The sequence below is a fragment of the Phoca vitulina genome, unplaced genomic scaffold, assembly GCF_004348235.1.
Source record: "Phoca vitulina isolate PV1807 unplaced genomic scaffold, GSC_HSeal_1.0 scaffold13, whole genome shotgun sequence".
NCBI lineage: Eukaryota > Metazoa > Chordata > Mammalia > Carnivora > Phocidae > Phoca > Phoca vitulina.
Window position 1 is genome coordinate 43,898,600 of NW_022589716.1, and position 17,415 is coordinate 43,916,014.

At 41.5% G+C, this 17,415-nt stretch overlaps 1 protein-coding gene across 1 annotated transcript; it reads right to left on the reverse strand.

Moving 5' to 3' along the window:
• Window positions 1–4,392: 4,392 nt before the first annotated feature.
• Window positions 4,393–17,369, reverse strand: LSM3 (LSM3 homolog, U6 small nuclear RNA and mRNA degradation associated). The gene is made up of 4 exons (XM_032412006.1): window positions 17,192–17,369; window positions 15,675–15,785; window positions 12,923–13,018; window positions 4,393–4,703 (listed from the first exon to the last, which is right to left on the reverse strand). The coding sequence occupies exons 1-4, from the start codon at window positions 17,210–17,212 to the stop codon at window positions 4,623–4,625; spliced, it is 309 nt and encodes a 102-aa protein (XP_032267897.1). The 5' UTR covers window positions 17,213–17,369; the 3' UTR covers window positions 4,393–4,622.
• Window positions 17,370–17,415: the final 46 nt, after the last annotated feature.

The following is a 17,415-nucleotide window of genomic DNA, read 5'->3' on the forward strand; positions in this document are numbered from 1 at the left end:
AAGCTTCTAGAAGCAGCCAAGAAAATAAGAGTCTACATGCTCTGGGTATTAAAAATGAGCAATGGATCTAAAAGGAATTTAAAACACTCAGCCTTGGCTTCCTCATTTCTCGGTGTTAGTTTTCCATGTAAATTGATAACTAGTTAGGTATCTACAGTTGGCACATACTGCTATTCTCAGGTAAATGGTAATGGAGACAAGATGGCTAGGGCAAAAAAGTGGGAAGCATTGTCCAGTTTTATGGAGGACATCACAAGTATCTGGAAAAGAGTGTGCCAAGTTCACCTTGGAAGTGTTATTTGCCATGAATGGATAAAGAAGTTGTGGTGTTTATGTATATATGTGTGTGTGTGTGTGTGTGTGTGTGTGTGTGTGTATTATTCAGCCATAAGAAGGAAATCCTGTCATTTGCAACATGGGTGGACCTTAAGGGAGTTAATGCTAAGTGAAATAAGCCAAAGACAAATACTACATGGTACCACTTATATGTCGAACCTAAAAGAAAGAAGTCCAACCCTTAGAGAATAGAAAAATGTTTGTCAGGGGCTGGGGGTGGGGGAAATAGGGAGAGGTTGGTTAAAGGGTACAAACTTCAGCTATAAGGTGAGTAAGGTCTGAGGATCTAATGTAAAACAAGTAACTAGAGTTGATAACCCTATATTGTATAATTGCAACTTGCTCAGAGAGAACTTAAGTGCTCTCACCAAAACAAACAAAAAAACCCCAAAAAACAAAACCGACCAAAAAAACAGAACAAAAAAAAACTATGAGGTGATGGATGTGTCATTTAACCAGATGGTGAGAGTCCTTTCACAATGTATACATCTATCAAATCCCCACAATGCACACTTATGAATCTTGTAATTTTTTTCAGTAATACCTCCATAAAGCTGGAGGGAAAAAAGTACCACTTTCCCCTTCCACGCATAGTGTTGTCACTGGTTTTCCTGTGACTCAGTGACTCATTCAGCATTTATTGAGGACACACTCTTGGCCAGCCCCCATGCCAGGGGTTGTGAGTACACGGTCCCTGCTCTTAAGCAGCAACCTGTCTGGTGGGGCTCAGTGTTCTTCACTCACATCCTACAAGTAACCCACCTGCCTCAGAGCTCCAAGGACCTCAGTACCGCCTCTCAGCCTAATACCCTCCTGTGTGGCAGGTCCCGAACCTAACTCCCAGAGGAGACTCCAGCTACCATCAGGCCCAGTCATGGAACAAGCCTAAGCTCCTCCCACACTGACTCCCCCTCGGGATCCAGGGCCTCCTACTAGATTCCAGAGCAATAGCTTCAAATCATAGTCTCCACTCTAAGGTGTGTTCCAAGAAATTTTACCAATTATCAAGTAAATCAAAGGAGTCTTTTGTCTATAATCAGAAGACTACAGGTCATCTCTATCTAACAGGCATTTTTTGTCTCCAGCTCCCATCCACCCTTTCCTCTGGTTCCCTTTAGAGAACTACCCCGTCCACGCACAGACCATACGGCTCAGGTGGGGATAATCTTACTCAGTTCCAGGATGGGCGTGTGGCTCAGGTCTCATCAGTGAGAGCCCTACATTCTCACGACCATGATGACTGGCCGTGGACCAGCACATGAACCTACTGAGAGGGAGACCAGTGCTATCGGCAGGTAGGTTGTAAGCCTGATCTGCTACAGGGTAGAGCTTGCCCACACAGTTCATTGGAACTGAGTGACAGAAACACCAACCAAGCCTCTTGATTCTGCCAGGATGACTCCCAGAATTTTCAGTTCCTTTCCCAGTCCAACACAGATGAGCATTGCTCTACAGCTGGCAATTGCTCCCAGTGGAACATTCCTCTCCTGACTATAGGCTAAAAGCATTGTGGGCAATAGGTATTTTTGTAATAAAAGGGTGTATGAAACCAGTTTCTCTTTTGGTGTACAGAAAAATACTTGAGTTTACGCAGATCTTAGAAAAATCACTATTTGAAATGTGTGAAAATTGTCCACTTGTAGCTAATGATTTTAGTCTAAGTTGAGATACTCAAGTTATTTGGGTTTCAATTTGGGCACATTTCATCTCAAAGATAAATGCATGGTCCTACATTTTGTCTGTCCATCTTCCTTTGCAGGAAGCAATGACAATTCGTAACAATCTCCTTCAGGAAACCACCAAGACAGGGATCTAGGTATGGCATCTGCTTGGGAGGCTTCCAAAGGAGAGATGGTCAGAAGGCTCCTCTTGAGCTATGTGACACAATGTTGCAGAAACCTCGTCACCAGCTCCAATGACCACAGGCCGTCCAGCTGGCCAGAGCTCAAGAGTGCTGTGCAGCCTGGGAGTCCAAGGCATGGCTCCAGGGTGCCCTCATATTGCATAAACCCTCAGAGGGCAGCACCGTGCAGCCCTGTAGGGGAAGCCTTGATGAGGGCTGTGTCAGGATGCTGGTTGAGCTGCCCCTGTTGCAGAATGAGTCCCGGCACCAACCCTCCAGGTAGGTAGCCTGAACCACAAAAGGGCTCCCCAAACCCACACTGCCTCCTTCTCCTCTGCTAACATGAGACTGGTTGGTTATCCTGCAGTTGACCTTTTATTGCCCCTCTCCCTGTATCTTAGCAGCCAGGAGGTGGGTGGATGTTTCTATGTTGCAGCTGAGTCTTACTGGCATATGACAGTAGCTGTGTCAGATTTTAAGGCCCAAGGTTTCTAGAAACCTTGGTGTGTGAACAACAGCCCTCACTGCCGAAAGTTCTAGTATAATCTATCACTTCTAGGAGAAAAAGGAGAAAGATGACCAAGAATAGAGTAGAAGTATCCAGGCTCTAATCATGGATATCAGAAGCCACTAAAAATAAACACAACCCTGGAAAGAACTGGAGGGTGTGGCAGAGCAAGAGGACCAGATGCCAGTCATGTCATGGCTGCGGTGGGCATTAGGAGCAGTGTACTACCCAGAGCCAGGGTCTCCACAGCATGCCCACCACCACCCCCAAACCCCCAGGTTGGAGCCCAGCAGATTCACACCCTACCGCCCCGTGCTAGCTGTGGGACCACAGGCAAGCAACGTGAGCTCTTTAAGTTTCAGTGTCTTGTAACATTCTGCAGGAGAGTTGTTGTAAAGATTAAACAGGCATACACACACAGACTGCTTTTGCCTGGCGCACTGTGTTCAATACATATGGTAATCATCCTGGATCATCATCATCATCATCATCTAGGCAAGAGTTCTACTAGGAAAGGGTGATCCAAAGGATCGGCCACTTGCTACCACCAGAAGCACAGGTCCCATTTTTTTCCATATTGAACAGGCTGATGTAAACAGGTTACTTCCCGGACTACTGAAGCCTAAGGACAAAGTGTGGGGGTAAGCAGAAGCGAAGGAAGGTTCTCTCCTATTCACGTAAGATAAAACCTCTGTCAGCTTGCCCACACTTGTCTCCCCCTTTTCCATTAACTTGCAGGGACAAGTACAATAAATAATGAAAATGAAACCTTTTTACACAATGTTTACCGAAAGTGTCTTTCCTGCACATGGCTTAAAATATTGTGCATATGTTAGCATATTGTGCTGGATAATGGATTAACAAACACACATTCAGCATATTTACAGGCAAGCCATTCACATATCAGATTTTCTACAGTTCAAAATGGTACAACCTACTCAGGAGAGGATGTCAGGTTCTAAGTCCTATATAAATAAAGTTTTAGAGCCTGCAACCCATACATACACTTTCCTCTTTCCCTTTCAAGCATTAAGTGCTGACTGACTGAAGCTAGAAATAAAAAGAGCTTGGCTTTTTAGCTACTTTGTTTTATTGTGCCACTCAGGTATGTTGTTGTAGACCTGTCAGCATTAATGGTCTGTGATCCAAGAGTGGGAAAATGTTCTTTGAGTCATAAAATGGGCGAAAATGGTAGAGATGACCAAGCTGAACCACACAGGTATATTACCACTGGAGCCTGACCTCAGAGATAAATCGAAGTAGAAGTAACAGAAATCATGCTTTGTAGCTCATGGCCACATTTACAATGGCACCCCCACACCCACCCACCCACTCAACCTGTTCTTTGGGTGCTCTTCTCTGTGCTCTTATGACATCCTATATGTGCGTTATTCTATCAGCACTAATCTCTCTGTCCTCCAATTGTTGGTTTAAAGAACTGCCTCCCCAGAAGACTCAAAGGAAGGACACATATTGGCAAAACTGTAGTTTTCAGTACTCCACTTGGTACCTCAAAGCTAGCAGATGCACAGATAAATGTGTACAAATAAAGTCAATGTAAGATGTGTGCTTGCTTTAAAGAAGTCACAAGACAGGAGACCACATTAAAAAAATATATCAAAAAAGGAAACATCAAATTTAATTTAAAGGGAAAAAATCAGAAATTGAGAAAACAACAGAACAAATCAATTCCTGAAAAAAAGAGTTCTGCATCTTGGTGATCACATTTATTGAAAGGGTTGGGAAAAAATTAAAATGCCCTTTAGCTTAAGAATTTTTTAGTTATCCGCAAATCAACTCGTTTCAGGAGTGGAAGAATCCTTGGTCATTTCTTAATATCAAAATTTACGCAGGTTTCTCTTTTGAATGTCTTCTACATTTAAAGAGGCAATCATACAAAAGCTCCTATATTCCATACATGATAAATTCTTTGTTTCAGCCAACTCTTAATGGAGGGGCAACTAGTACAACACCATCTCCCCGGACAAAAAGCATTGGAATATTCCGTTTTGTTGACTGGAAGAGGAAAACAAAGACAGAACACATTTATACAGATACATAGTAGTAGTATATATTTTTTGAGAAAGAAACTTGAAAACAAAATAAAAAATAACATAGATTCATCATAACACATACTGATTTAAAAACCTGACCACTTACTTACCTTTGTAGCACAAAGAACCACTGTATTAACTGTTTACTTGTTTGTCCTTGACGTCAACAACTGGGGCAAAGACTGGAGCTATCTACCAAAATCCATTCTTCTCTTCCTGGCACATAGCTAGACTACATTACTAATGTTCCTCTGCAAACAGGTGCAGCCATGGGACTGGGTTTTAACCAATGGGAAGTAAACAAAAATAAGTGACTGACCCATTAACATTCTATGAATGCCCCTCTGTGGTCTTCCCGACGTAACTAGATGAGACTCAGATAATGAACTCTGGAAATGGCAGAACCATAAGAGAGAGAAAGCCTGGGTCCTTGAGTACCTGGAAGAAAGCTATCGTGCTGAACTCAAACTCCACTCAGGGCTGTTATGTGGGTGAGAAATAAAATTCTGCTGTGCTGAGCCATTAGCTGTTGCTGTGCTGAGCCATTAGCTGTTGCTTCCGTGTGCCCTGCACTCACATATGTAGAATGAATACCTTGGGGCAGTAGCCTACAGGTCGAGCCTTGGGCAGTAAGGAAACAGATATGGAATATCTGAAATCCTCCTATGCCTTAGAAAATGTAGGGTACAACTGTTACCTGCAATGACTTGGAAACTGGTCTAAGGGCCTCCCAAACCTATAGGTTCTAGGGGAAGAGGTTGGAAAAAGCCAAATGTTAGTTGCTGATGCACTCAGCAAGGCAGTATAAGAGATGAACCCAGGCAAGAATGAGCTGGTTTTCAAGCAAAGATTACAAGAAACAGGATTCACAGGGTTCAAAAAGCCAACTGTTTTTAGATCCCAAACTGTAGACAATAAACAGGAACAAAAGCTTTGAGGACTAAGCCCAGTTAAACCTTCTCAGTTAAACAAACTCAGCCCTGAGGCAAGGATCAGATTAAGGGTGCTGCTTTCCCACCCAAATTTACTTTAGCAAATGGCCGAAGGGTCAACATTAATTAGACGGAGAGGGAGAGGAACAGAGGGAAGAAACCAAAGAAATAAAGGCATCGACAGGCCATGTATAGGCAAGAACTCTGACTGAGGTTACTGGCCCATAGAATTTATTGGAAGTGAACAGATCAGACACAGGTGAAGTCCTAAGCTTTTAAAGAAATTGCATTCAAAGAAACTATTTCAGTCTTCCACCATAAGCAAGAACTTGGTTGTGAAAACTCTGCAGCCCCCATTTAGGGTGGCCAGATTTAGCAAATAAAAATATAGATTGCTCAATTAAATTTGAATTCTAGATAAACAGAAAAGAATTTCTTGGTGTAAGTATGTCCCAAATATCACATAGGACACACTTAACCTAAAAGACATTACTTCTACTACCAGGACAGGAACATTTCACACATCCCCAGGGGATTCTGCTGTTTCCATTCCAAAGGGAGGTTTTTTTTGGCGATTTTCCTGTCCCTGCTCTGCAACAGAGGATGTGGGAGGGGCAATGGTAATTAATTCATCCTTTTTAAGTCCTAGGAATCTATATCACAAGTGACCACATGTAGATCTGACAGAGTGAACTGCCTCTCTGCCAGGCAGAAAATATTAGTAATAGCTGTTGTAGAGAGCAAGATGGAGTCACTCATGTCACGCAGGGGCCTGCGTCAAGCAATGACACGAGCAGCTAAGTGGACTGCAGCTACCAGATTATTGCTGAGACCAGCACCAGCTGACGACACCCCAGGACTGACAACAAGCAGAAGCGGAGGAGGTCTGCAGGGGCCCGAGACTGATTAAATCCCTTTAAAACGGGAGGATTTTTGCAGCAAACTGTCAGACTCCTCAAACATGGACCCCTCTGTCTGACCACTTCAAAAAGGTAGCTGCGGCTGAAGGCTCTCTGCCTGACTGATCTCCACACAGAACTGAGATCCTTCACTGAACATCAGAAGCAGCAAGTGCCGAGAGCTGACCTGGACCAGACCGAGGCCTTATCTCCCCTGTGTGTCCACAGACTGACCTGGCGTTCGATTCGTTCACTTCCTGCCCTCTGTGTTATCTTGTTTGTCGTGTGGATTGTCTTATGTTCTGTTTTGTGTGCCATGTAAGAAGCCAAGTTAATCACGGGGTGAAATGTCATTGAGTTTGGAATCCTGAACCTGCTTTATAATGATGTTAACCTTGCTTTGTGACTGAATAATCTGACATTGTGGAGAGACACAACTTGTGTGTCTTCAGTGTGCGCCTTTATAGTGTGCTCATGATGGCTATGTTTTCATAACTTTTTTTAAAATGTAAAAACTATGTTTTATGAGCTTCTTAGGTACTGGAACTAACATAAAATAACCCCTCACACTAAAATTCAAGTAATACTTGTAAGTTTAGTATACAAAACTCAAGTACACTTACTTGTCACTGTAACCGAAAGAGTGATCTGACTCTTCCCTATAACACTCTCTCAGGGCAGTGGCTCTCAAATTATAATGTGAATAAAGAATCACCTCTTTAATAGCTCCTAAGATGGTTTCCTAGGCTCCAGGCCCAGAGTCTCATTTAGTAGGTCAGGTTGTGGCCCATGAGTCTGTATTTCAAACATGGTCAAGGGTGATGCCAATGCTCCCTGCTTTAAGGAACATACTCTGAGAATCGCTCTCCAAGAAACAAGTGTCATATGACTGCTGTCTATTATGAAGCAGTACTTCCTTCTGGTTTCCTTCGAGCTGCAAAAGGTGCATCTCGTTCAAGGACAGCAAGTTTAGGGAAAGAGTCTGTGCTCATCAAAATAATTGATACATTTTACTCAAATTCCTTACTCGGTGGTCATATTTCTGAACTAAAAAGTTCCTTCTCTTCCTATGGAATCCACTTCATCTGCAATGATTCTCCATTAAGTCAATGATAGTTTTCTGGAGATTCAGTGAACAGAAATGAACATGGCAGCATTTTCCAAGGCAAAGTAGCTTCTACAATTGCCCTTAATGATCCCCATGCTTCCTGGTGTTCACACCCTTGTGAAATCCCCTCCCTTTGAGTGTGGGTGAAACTTATGCCTTGCTTCTAACCAAAAGAATGCTGCAAAGGTAATGGGATATCACCATCATGATTAGGTTACATAAGAAAGTGACTTCCATCTTGCTAGCCAACTCTCTTGTTAGGTTTGATGAAGCAAGCTGCCAAGTAGTGGAGACCCATGTGGCAGGAACTGAGGCTTTCAGTTCAACAACCCTCAAGAAAATGAATCCTGCCAACAACCATGTAAGTGAGATCGGAAGCAGATTCTTCCACGGCTGAGCTTCAGATGAGACTCCAGCCCTTGTGTAGCCTCATCAAAGACTCTGAAGCAGAAGACCTAGCTAAGCTGTGTCTGGATACCTGACCTACAGAAATGGTGAGATAATAAATGTATGTGCTTTTAAGCGTTTAAGTTTTGGGGTAATTTGCTATGTAGCCATATGTATTCTTAAGGAGAAAGTACTGTGGGGGCGCCTGAGTGGCTCAGTCGGTTAGGCGTCTGCCTTTGGCTCAGGTCATGATCCCGGGGTCCTGGGATCGAGTCCCACATCGGGCTCCCTGCTCTGCGGGAAGCCTGCTTCTCCCTCTCCCACTCCCCCTGCTTGTGTTCCCTCTCTCACTGTGTCTCTCTCTATCAAAAAAATAAATAAAATCTTTAAAAAAAAAAAAAAAGAAAAAAGTACTGTGGTTATATAAATTTGGGAAATACTGCATACTATACACTTTTTTGGAGATAGTAATGTCAATTTGCTTTAACCTAGGCCTATTTTACTGAGCTGTTAGAATTATATATGATGTATATAAATGGATAGCATAGCACTTGACATCAGCAGGCACAAAGGTTAGTTCTCGAACCCCTCCCGTTTCCACTTGTTTACTATTAGAGTAAGTTTATGTTATGATAGAATACTTTTCCGTATCCAGTGTTATCTCTCTGAAGCTATTTTGCCTAATTGCTCACATTCAAGGCACCCACAATTTTTCTGTATAGTGGGCACTTTCTAAATTAGATTTTAAAGCCCACAACAGCAGGGACCGAGCATGGTCTGCCAGATCCTAGAGATTTATAGACTAGGCAGTCTACCCATGTTAGCTCAGCTACTGCTGAGATCTCCAGAAGAACTAGTGCTATCCTGCTACCTTCAAGATTTCACTGTCCATCAATTCCACCATCAACTACTTTGAGCCCAAGGCCCTAATACATAGAACTGAACCCACCAGGCTTTGATCCAGTTAGGCTGGCGCTGGAAATCCTTACCATATCTCTTCCTAGCTGAACTTGGGTTTCCCGGGCTAGAAAGGGAGAAATAACACCGCTGGCCTCACTGTTACTGGATTAAGTGTAATAAAACCTATAAATCTTTGGCCCACAGCAGTTATTCAACATGTATTAGTTTCCTTTCCCCCCTTTCTCTATTCTCTTCCTGGATATTTTCTCTCTACTTTTATCTCTTTTTTTGTTCTTCGACTTATTATTTTTTGACTTTACTGTGGTGTGAAAGCAGAAAGCATTCACAAGTAACTGTACTTCAAAATTTGAATTTTGTTCTTTTCCTGGGCTTAGTAATACGCAGTACAACACTCTCCCGTGATGCTGGGCAGTGGCAGCAGCCGCAGCTCGCAGTCAGCCATGTGATCAAGAGGTTCAACAACCAATCCACTTAAAACCATTCTGTTTTTTACTTTCAGTACCTTATTCAATAAACTACATGGATTATGCAACACTTTATTATAAAATAGGCTTTGTGGTAGATGATTTTGGGCAACTGTACGCTAATGTTAAGTGTTCTGAGACGTTTAAGGTAGGCTAGGCTAAGCTACGATGTTTAGTAGGTGTATTAAATGTATTTTCAACTTATAGTGGGTTTCTAAGGCTGTAACCCTACTGTAAGTAAAGGAAAATCTATACTTTGTTATCTCTACTTCCTCCCCTCCCCCATATTCCTCTAACAACCTGCATATATACTCATCACCCATAGCTAACATGGCACTATGGGGAACAGAATGAATAATGTCCTGGGCTCTGCTATCAAATAGCTCACATGATGAAAAGGGATATAGAAATGAAGAGTCAGTAAGATCAATGTCAGCTGACAGTGCCAAAGGTTGGAAGATCCAGTCAAAGGAGGAGATGACCAAAGGAAGAAAGAAGGTCCAGATGGTCAGAGAAAGTGTCACTGAGGAGTTAGGACTGAGGCAGTTCTTGAAACAGGCTGTGCAGGAAAAGAGACAAGGGCAACATTCCAGTTAGGGGATACATTATGGGAAAGACATAGAAGCAGGACAACAGAGGGCACACTCTGAAGACAGTGAGTGGACCAACGTGGCCAGAGGAGTCATCAGAGAGGAGACTAGAAAGTTTCAATCACACTGTGGAGGGTCTTAACCTAGCCTGAACTTGTGCTTTGCTCTACAGGCCATAGAAAGCTTTAAATGTCTCTAAGCATGACTGTAACAAATGAAAGCATTATTTGAGGACAATTACTTTGGCAGTCAGTTGTGCATGGGCTGAAATGGAGGTGGACATAAAGGAAAGTGCCTGAGCTAGAGTCATGGCAATAGGAAAGAAAATGACACTTTAAATCAGTGTGAAGGAAGAATCAACTGAATTACTTACTGATCACTGTGACTGAAAAAGAGAAGTCCAAGAAAATTTTGCAATTTATGGTCTAAATAACAGAAAATCATGAACAGTAATAGGGAATAGAAAATGACCTTTTTTTTTTTTTTTAAGATTATTTATTTATTTGACAGAGAGAGAGACAGGGAGAGAGGGAACACAAGCAGGGGGAGTGGGAGAGGGAGAAGAGGCTTCCCGCAGAGCAGGGAACCTGATGCAGGGCTCCATCCCAGGACCCTGGGATCATGACCTGAGCCAAAGGCGGACGCTTAACGACTAAGCCACCCAGGCACCCTGAGAATGACCTTGTTTTGAAGGTGAAGAACACCAGCAATTTAGCTTTAGATGCACTGAGTTCAAGATAACATCCAAAGTAAAAATATTTTCAATTAGAATACTAGATATGAAAGAGTGAAGCTCAGAAAAGGAAAGAAACTGGAGACACAGATTTATCCACAATCATAATGGCCACCAATCACCACATGCCAAAGCTTTACACACACCGAATTTAGTGCATCTTGTTATAATCCTGGGAGGCAGGCACAGTTGTCATTTTACAGAAGCCCCCAAGGCTTAGGAAGTTTCTATAACTTGCCCAAGGTCATGAAACTAATCACCAGCAGCAAAAATTTGAGCCTAGATCTGTGAAGAGCTCAAGCTTTGGTGCTGTACTGATTACTGGTATGGACTCATGGCTTATCACATATGATAGTGACTAAATGACATGTCTGAGGGAAAAAAAAAAATGTAGATCAAAATTTTAAAGCCCATGTTCACAGGGAGAAAGAAAGAAAATTTGCAAAGGAGTCAGCAGTGGTTGAAGACAGAAGGAAAGCCAGGATAAAGCAGAACTACAAAAACCAACAAAGGCTAACAGTTGAACACTTACTATGTGCCTGTCGCTAATCTAAAGGCTTTTCATGTAACCTCTCAATGAATCCTCAATAGCTGTATAAAGTGGGTCCTATTACCGACCCCATTTTATAGACAAGGACACTTTTCACAGACAGATTGGGTAGTGTGATACAATTAAATAGCTGGTACGCAAGGGAGTCAAGATTTAAATCCAGTCCTACCATCTGAGTCTACATTTTAAACCACTATGCTCTAGGAGAGTCAGAGACTGGCTTCCCAATACTTAGAAGACTTAACTGTGATGTTCTCTTTTTATATTTAACAATGAAATATGCCAAGATTCAGAAGATCTGCATAACTCCACAAACTAATATTTTCCAAATGACCAGTGCCTGATGTTACAGAATCCTGCATTGTAAAAGATCCACTGAAAGGACAAAGGTAGACCGATGAATTTGCATAGAGTAAGAGTATGAAAAGTACACCGATAATGGTCTCAGATGCCACACTGCAACTAACCTTTTTTTTTTTTTTTTTTTTTTAAAGATTTTATTTGTTGGCGCCTGGGTGGCTCAGTCGTTATGCATCTGCCTTCGGCTCAGGTCATGATCTCAGGGTCCTGGGATCGAGCCCTGCATTGGGCTCCCTGCTCCACGGGAAGTCTACTTCTCTCTCTCCCACTCCCCCTGCTTGTGTTCCTACTCTCACTCTCTGTGTCAAATAAATAAATAAAATCTTAAAAAAAAAAAAAGGTTTTATTTGTTTGTCAGAGAGAGAGAGCACAAGCAGGGGGCGTTGCAGGCAGAGGGAGAAGCAGGATCCCCACTGAGCAAGGAGCCCGACGCGGGACTCGATCCCAGGACCCTGGGATCATAACCTGAGCCGAAGGCAGACGCTTAACCAACTGAGCCACCCAGGCGTCCCACAACTAACCTTTAAGAAACTACCACTTGTTGAGTTTTAACATAGCATCAAAGGCAAATATCCACAAAAAATACTCCTCCTTTTTCTAACTACCTCTCTGTGAGGCTGTATTTTCTTCAACTATAACATATCATGACAGATTAAATGCAGAGAAAGATGTGAGAATCTAGATGTTATCAATTAAGCCAGGCATTAAAGAAATTTGCAAAAAGGTAAAACAAAGATGCTTCTCACCATTTTGTTTTAGTAGTTATTGTTAATAAGAATGTTACTTACATTAACATGTAATAGGCTTACTATTACTTTTAAGGAGTATTTTTAGAATTTCTCAGTTTTAGTTTTTATTATTGACAGCTCAGATCCACATCAAACATAAGAACACTGTCCAGCATTACTCATATATTAGCACACATAGGCATCTTACACTCACGTGTATCCGAATACTGGCAACCCTATGAGGTAAGTGGTAGTATTCCTGCTTAAGAATGAGGAAATTAAATCTGCCAAGTTAATTCCCTGGCCCAAGGTACCCCAGATAGGACATGGCCACACCAGGACTGGAAACCAGGTCTGTCTGACCCCAAAGCTTTTGCTTTTGATTGCTATACTTTACTGAGTCCAATTAGGTATCAAATCATGACAGGCTTCCTGTAAGTAGTGAGAAGCTGTTGGATACTAAGAACAATTGACATTTTAAAAGTGAGGAACAGAACTGCATGACTTACTTTATATATCTCTTCGTATGTTTCCTCATCAATTTCTATAGTAGTCACAGTTTCTTCCACATCTCCCAATATCATATTTAAATGCTGATCGTAAGCCTAAAGTGGAAAGGTGAGGGACCAAAAAATTTAACAATCAAATTAAGAAACAATGAACAGGTCTTCTGCACAATACTTATACCACAAACTTTTATATGGAAGTAAAATATAATTCTGCTAGTAATACACTGTTTCTTCACAAATTATTTCCAGTGATAATTTAATTGACCTGATAAAAATGCAAAGCTGTTTATATTGGCCCAAAATGAGTTTACTCAAAATAATCTGAAATTATTTTTTTTTAAAGTGTCCACCCTACTGGTCATCCACGGCAGTCACATCATTTATAATATTTAATTCTGAAAAAAAAGCAAATCCATCACTTCTCAGTAGACTTCTTTCAATTCCCTCTGTAACAGAATGACAAGAAAGAGGCAGTAAAGGAAATAAAATTCTTTAACTGCTAAGATGATGGTACTGTGGTCTCCCAAAGGCATAAGACACTGCCCTTCAACCCTCCCTTGTCCTACACTAAACACCACCATGTAAAGTAAGTAGTGCAACACCCTGCCCACTTAAAACCTAGCCAAAATAAACTGTGTTTGGCACTTGTGGGCTCAATCAATAAATGTTGCAATTCTGATATTCAGGGATGTCCTCAATCCAAACTCCAAAGCTCGTATATTTTACTAAAAGGTGAAACTCCAGGGGCCTTGTTCAGAACCCACTTAGGCTTACTTCTAACAGTGTTAAATGGTTTACCAGCTCACATCAAAATAAAAGTAGCCCATCAGCCATGTGGGGAACTGGTAGCAAAGCACACTAACAAGAGCAAAAATCTATACATGAGGGCCAGAAAACAAACACACAGAAGGCTGGGGGCCATTGAGTATAGAGGCAATCAAGTTTAGCAGGGAACTGAAGAAGCCTCCGAGAGCTTAGACAACATATCCTGGGGTGTCTGTCGACATGCCACTGGCCCACATGATTAAGCAATTCTATTTTTCTTGGCAAAGTTGTCACTACCATTTCCTGGGGTTCCTCTTCTCGTAAAGTTAGCTGCGTATTAAGACTACTGTCTCCCTAGGTCCCTACTTCCTTTCCAAATACAGGAGGTTCTTTACCTTTAGGTTCTTTGGAAGGTGGAATCAGCGTACTTAAGAGTAGGGCTGCAGTCAGACTGCCTAGGTTCATATTCTGGCCCTCCCTTTACTGGCTGTGTCACCTTAAGCAGGTAACTTCACCTTCCTGAGCCTGAGCTTCTTCAAATGCAAAACAGGACTATGAGCATCTACCCTCATAGGATTATTATAAAGGTTAAATGAGGTATTACATACAAAACACGTATTTATTTATTTATTTATTTTTTAATTATTTGAAAGAGAGAGAGCGCAGGAGGAGGAGCAGGAGAGGGACAAGCAGACTCTGTGCTGGGTGTGGAGCCTGAGGTGGGGCTCAATCCCACGACCCTGAGATCATGACCTGAGACAAAATCAAGAGTCGGATGCTTAACTGACTGAGCCACTCAGATGCCCCCATACAAAATACTTATAATAAAAGCACTTGGCATATAATTAATGCTCAATAAATATTAGCTATTTTAAATCACTTTAAGGTAGAATGGCAGTAATAAAAACAATATACTCAAGAAAACAACAAGTTGTCAAGAAAAGGCAAAACATTCAGTGGAATAAATTATGAATTATATTCATAATTGTAAATTATGAATTATATTCATAATTATGAATTATGAATAAATAGGATCATTTCAAAGACCAGTCCTATAGAAATATTTGCAGACATACACAAAAAAATATGTACAAAGATACATACTACAGCATTATTTATAATAGTAAGAAATAGAAAACAATCTTAAAAACCACTATTACCATATACAAAATTCTATACAGCCATTAAAAATAAAGGAGACTTATACATACTCATGATCAATAATTTTCAAGAAAGATTAAGGAAAAAGGTGCTCAAAAAGATGTATAGTAAGATCCATTTTTATTTAGAGGTGGTGTATACAGTGCAAATATATGCATGTGATCACATATATGTATATGTGTGGAAATATATAGAAAAGATCTGAAAGATGACAGACCCATTTTTAAGTGGTTAGCAAAAGAAAAAATGGGATTTCACCTTTTACTCTATGTACTTCTGGGCTATTTAATTTTTCTCACAAGAAAAAAATTTATGTACATCAGTAACTGAAAGAACACTGAAATAAGAATGGAGAGTAAATGCTATTTACAAATAAACAGAAGGGAAAAAATGAGAATGTTCTTTAATAAACACATCATTTTTGTTAGGAGAAAACATGTTAAAAATATGAACAGGGGCGCCTGGGTGGCTCAGTCATTAAGTGTCTGCCTTCAGCTCAGGTCATGATCCCAGGCTCCTGGGATCGAGCCCCGCATCGGGCTCCCTGCTCAGCGGGAAGCCTGCTTCTCCCGCTCCCACTCCCCCTGTTTGTGTTCCTGCTCTCGCTATCTCTCTCTCTGTCAAATAAATAAATAAAATCTCTTAAAAAATATGAATAAAAGGTAGTTGTCTTTGGCTTGTACAAATACGAGTGACCTACCTTTCTCTTATCTACATTCAAAATACTCCTCTACATTGGACAGTGTTTATATTTCAAAGGAGTAGGGTTAGGAAGGGATGACAAGGAAATAATCTGATTTCAAGGTAATTTAATAAATTTACTTACATGTAATCTGCCTCGAAGCTCTCTGTCATTTCTCATTTTCACATAAATTCGCTCATCCAGGCTGAGCCTGATGAGATCCAGGGGCTCTTCTACAGTGTTGGTAGTTTGTTGCTGATAAAAGAAACAGGCTTAGTAATATAGTACTAGAGAGTGCAGTGTTCAAATCATTGCTATACTGTGTGACTGTGGGCAAGTTACTTAACCCCTCTATGCCTCAGTCTCCGAACCTGTAAAATGTGAGTAATAATAGTGCCTACCTAATACTGTTGTTATGAGGCTTAAATGACATTATGAAGGCTTAGAACAGAGTCTGGATCATAGTAAGTGCTATATACATTAAGGCTGAAACATACATATACAGGAAGGAGTTATACAGCAAAATAATCATGACTGTACTTTGTTTCCTCAAAATCCAAACTGCCTGACCCAATTTCAGTTATAGGAAGTCACTCTCTGAGCCTTTAACCTTATCTCAAATATCATTTAGTGATTTGAAAAACATTAATGATTACCGCACACTAATCAGAATGCTAAGGAAAGATGAAAGTTTGAAGGAAGATTATGGGTTCAGTTTGGGTCAGGTTGAGTTTAGGGTATCAACTGGCCAGCAAGATGAATATATAGAATGTTGGTTGAAGGCACTAGCTTTGAAGTCAGGCAGTATGGGTTCAACTCCTGAATCTGATACTTATGAATTCACACCTGTATTATTAATTAATTTATGAGACAGCACGTGCTGTCACATACAGAGGGGCAGAGGGAGAGACAGGATCTTAAGCAGGCTCCATGCCCAGTGTAGAGCCCCATGTGCGGCTTGATCTCACCACCCTGAACTGAAATCATGAGTCAGAGGCTTAACCGACTGAGCCACCCAGGCGCCCTGTGATACTTATGAATTCAGATTAAAAATCATGCCATCTCTAATTATCAGCTTCCCTGTTTGTAAAATGAGGAAGCCCTATCTTCTCTTCATGATTCTTTTGAGTATTAGATGCGCTAATATATTAAATCAACATATTTAATGTATTTAAAATAGTACCTGGCAATCTGAGAGTACTTAGAAATGGTTCTTGTTATTACCAATTAAAGAACTGTGACAGATCAGGGCTAAGATGACTTTGAGTCATCCAAACGCAAGGGACGGTTGAAGCCAGGAGTTGTTAAGATTATTCAAGGAGAGCTTCTTCAGTGAGTACATTAGGCTAGTGTAGGTATATGACCGAATGTTACAAGCTCTACAGCCTTAAAAAGCTAGATGGGGGGGGGAGCCAAACCTGACCTGAACTGGTCCCCATCCCCAGTTAAACAGGTGTTTGTTAAGAACCAGCTAACTACTAGATTAGGATAGAGAGGTCAGTCCCTGCCCTCAAGCAGTTCATTCTAGTGGGGAGAGGCATATTAACAAATACACAGTAATTCTATAACATACACACCACAGAGCCCTAGTGCTCCTTTAGCGAGGCCAGGACTGGTAGTGGAGAGGCCGCTTTGGAGCGAGCCCCTCAAAACTCACTCACCTGATCCACGTCGTCCGCCATGTTTCAAACCCTGCGCCCTTTCCCGCCTCTCGCGAGAGTACGCGAGCCCCTCACTATTATCTCAGGAAATGCGAAAATGCCATGCGCCGGAAGGAGAAAGAAATCCGCTATGCGCCGTCTTGCTTCGTACGGTTTGTATTGGTCATTTGAGGCTGGGGCGGAGCTTCATGGGCGTAGACTAGGTCTGTAAGGAAGGGCGTGGC

Coding starts and splice junctions, on each gene's coding strand:
- LSM3 (XM_032412006.1), bottom strand. CDS start 17,212: ATGGCGGACGACGTGGATCAG. Junction 15,786..17,191: donor TGGCGGACGACGTGGATCAG/GTGAGTGAGTTT, acceptor TTCTTTTATCAG/CAACAAACTACCAACACTGT. Junction 13,019..15,674: donor AGCTTCGAGGCAGATTACAT/GTAAGTAAATTT, acceptor TTTCCACTTTAG/GCTTACGATCAGCATTTAAA.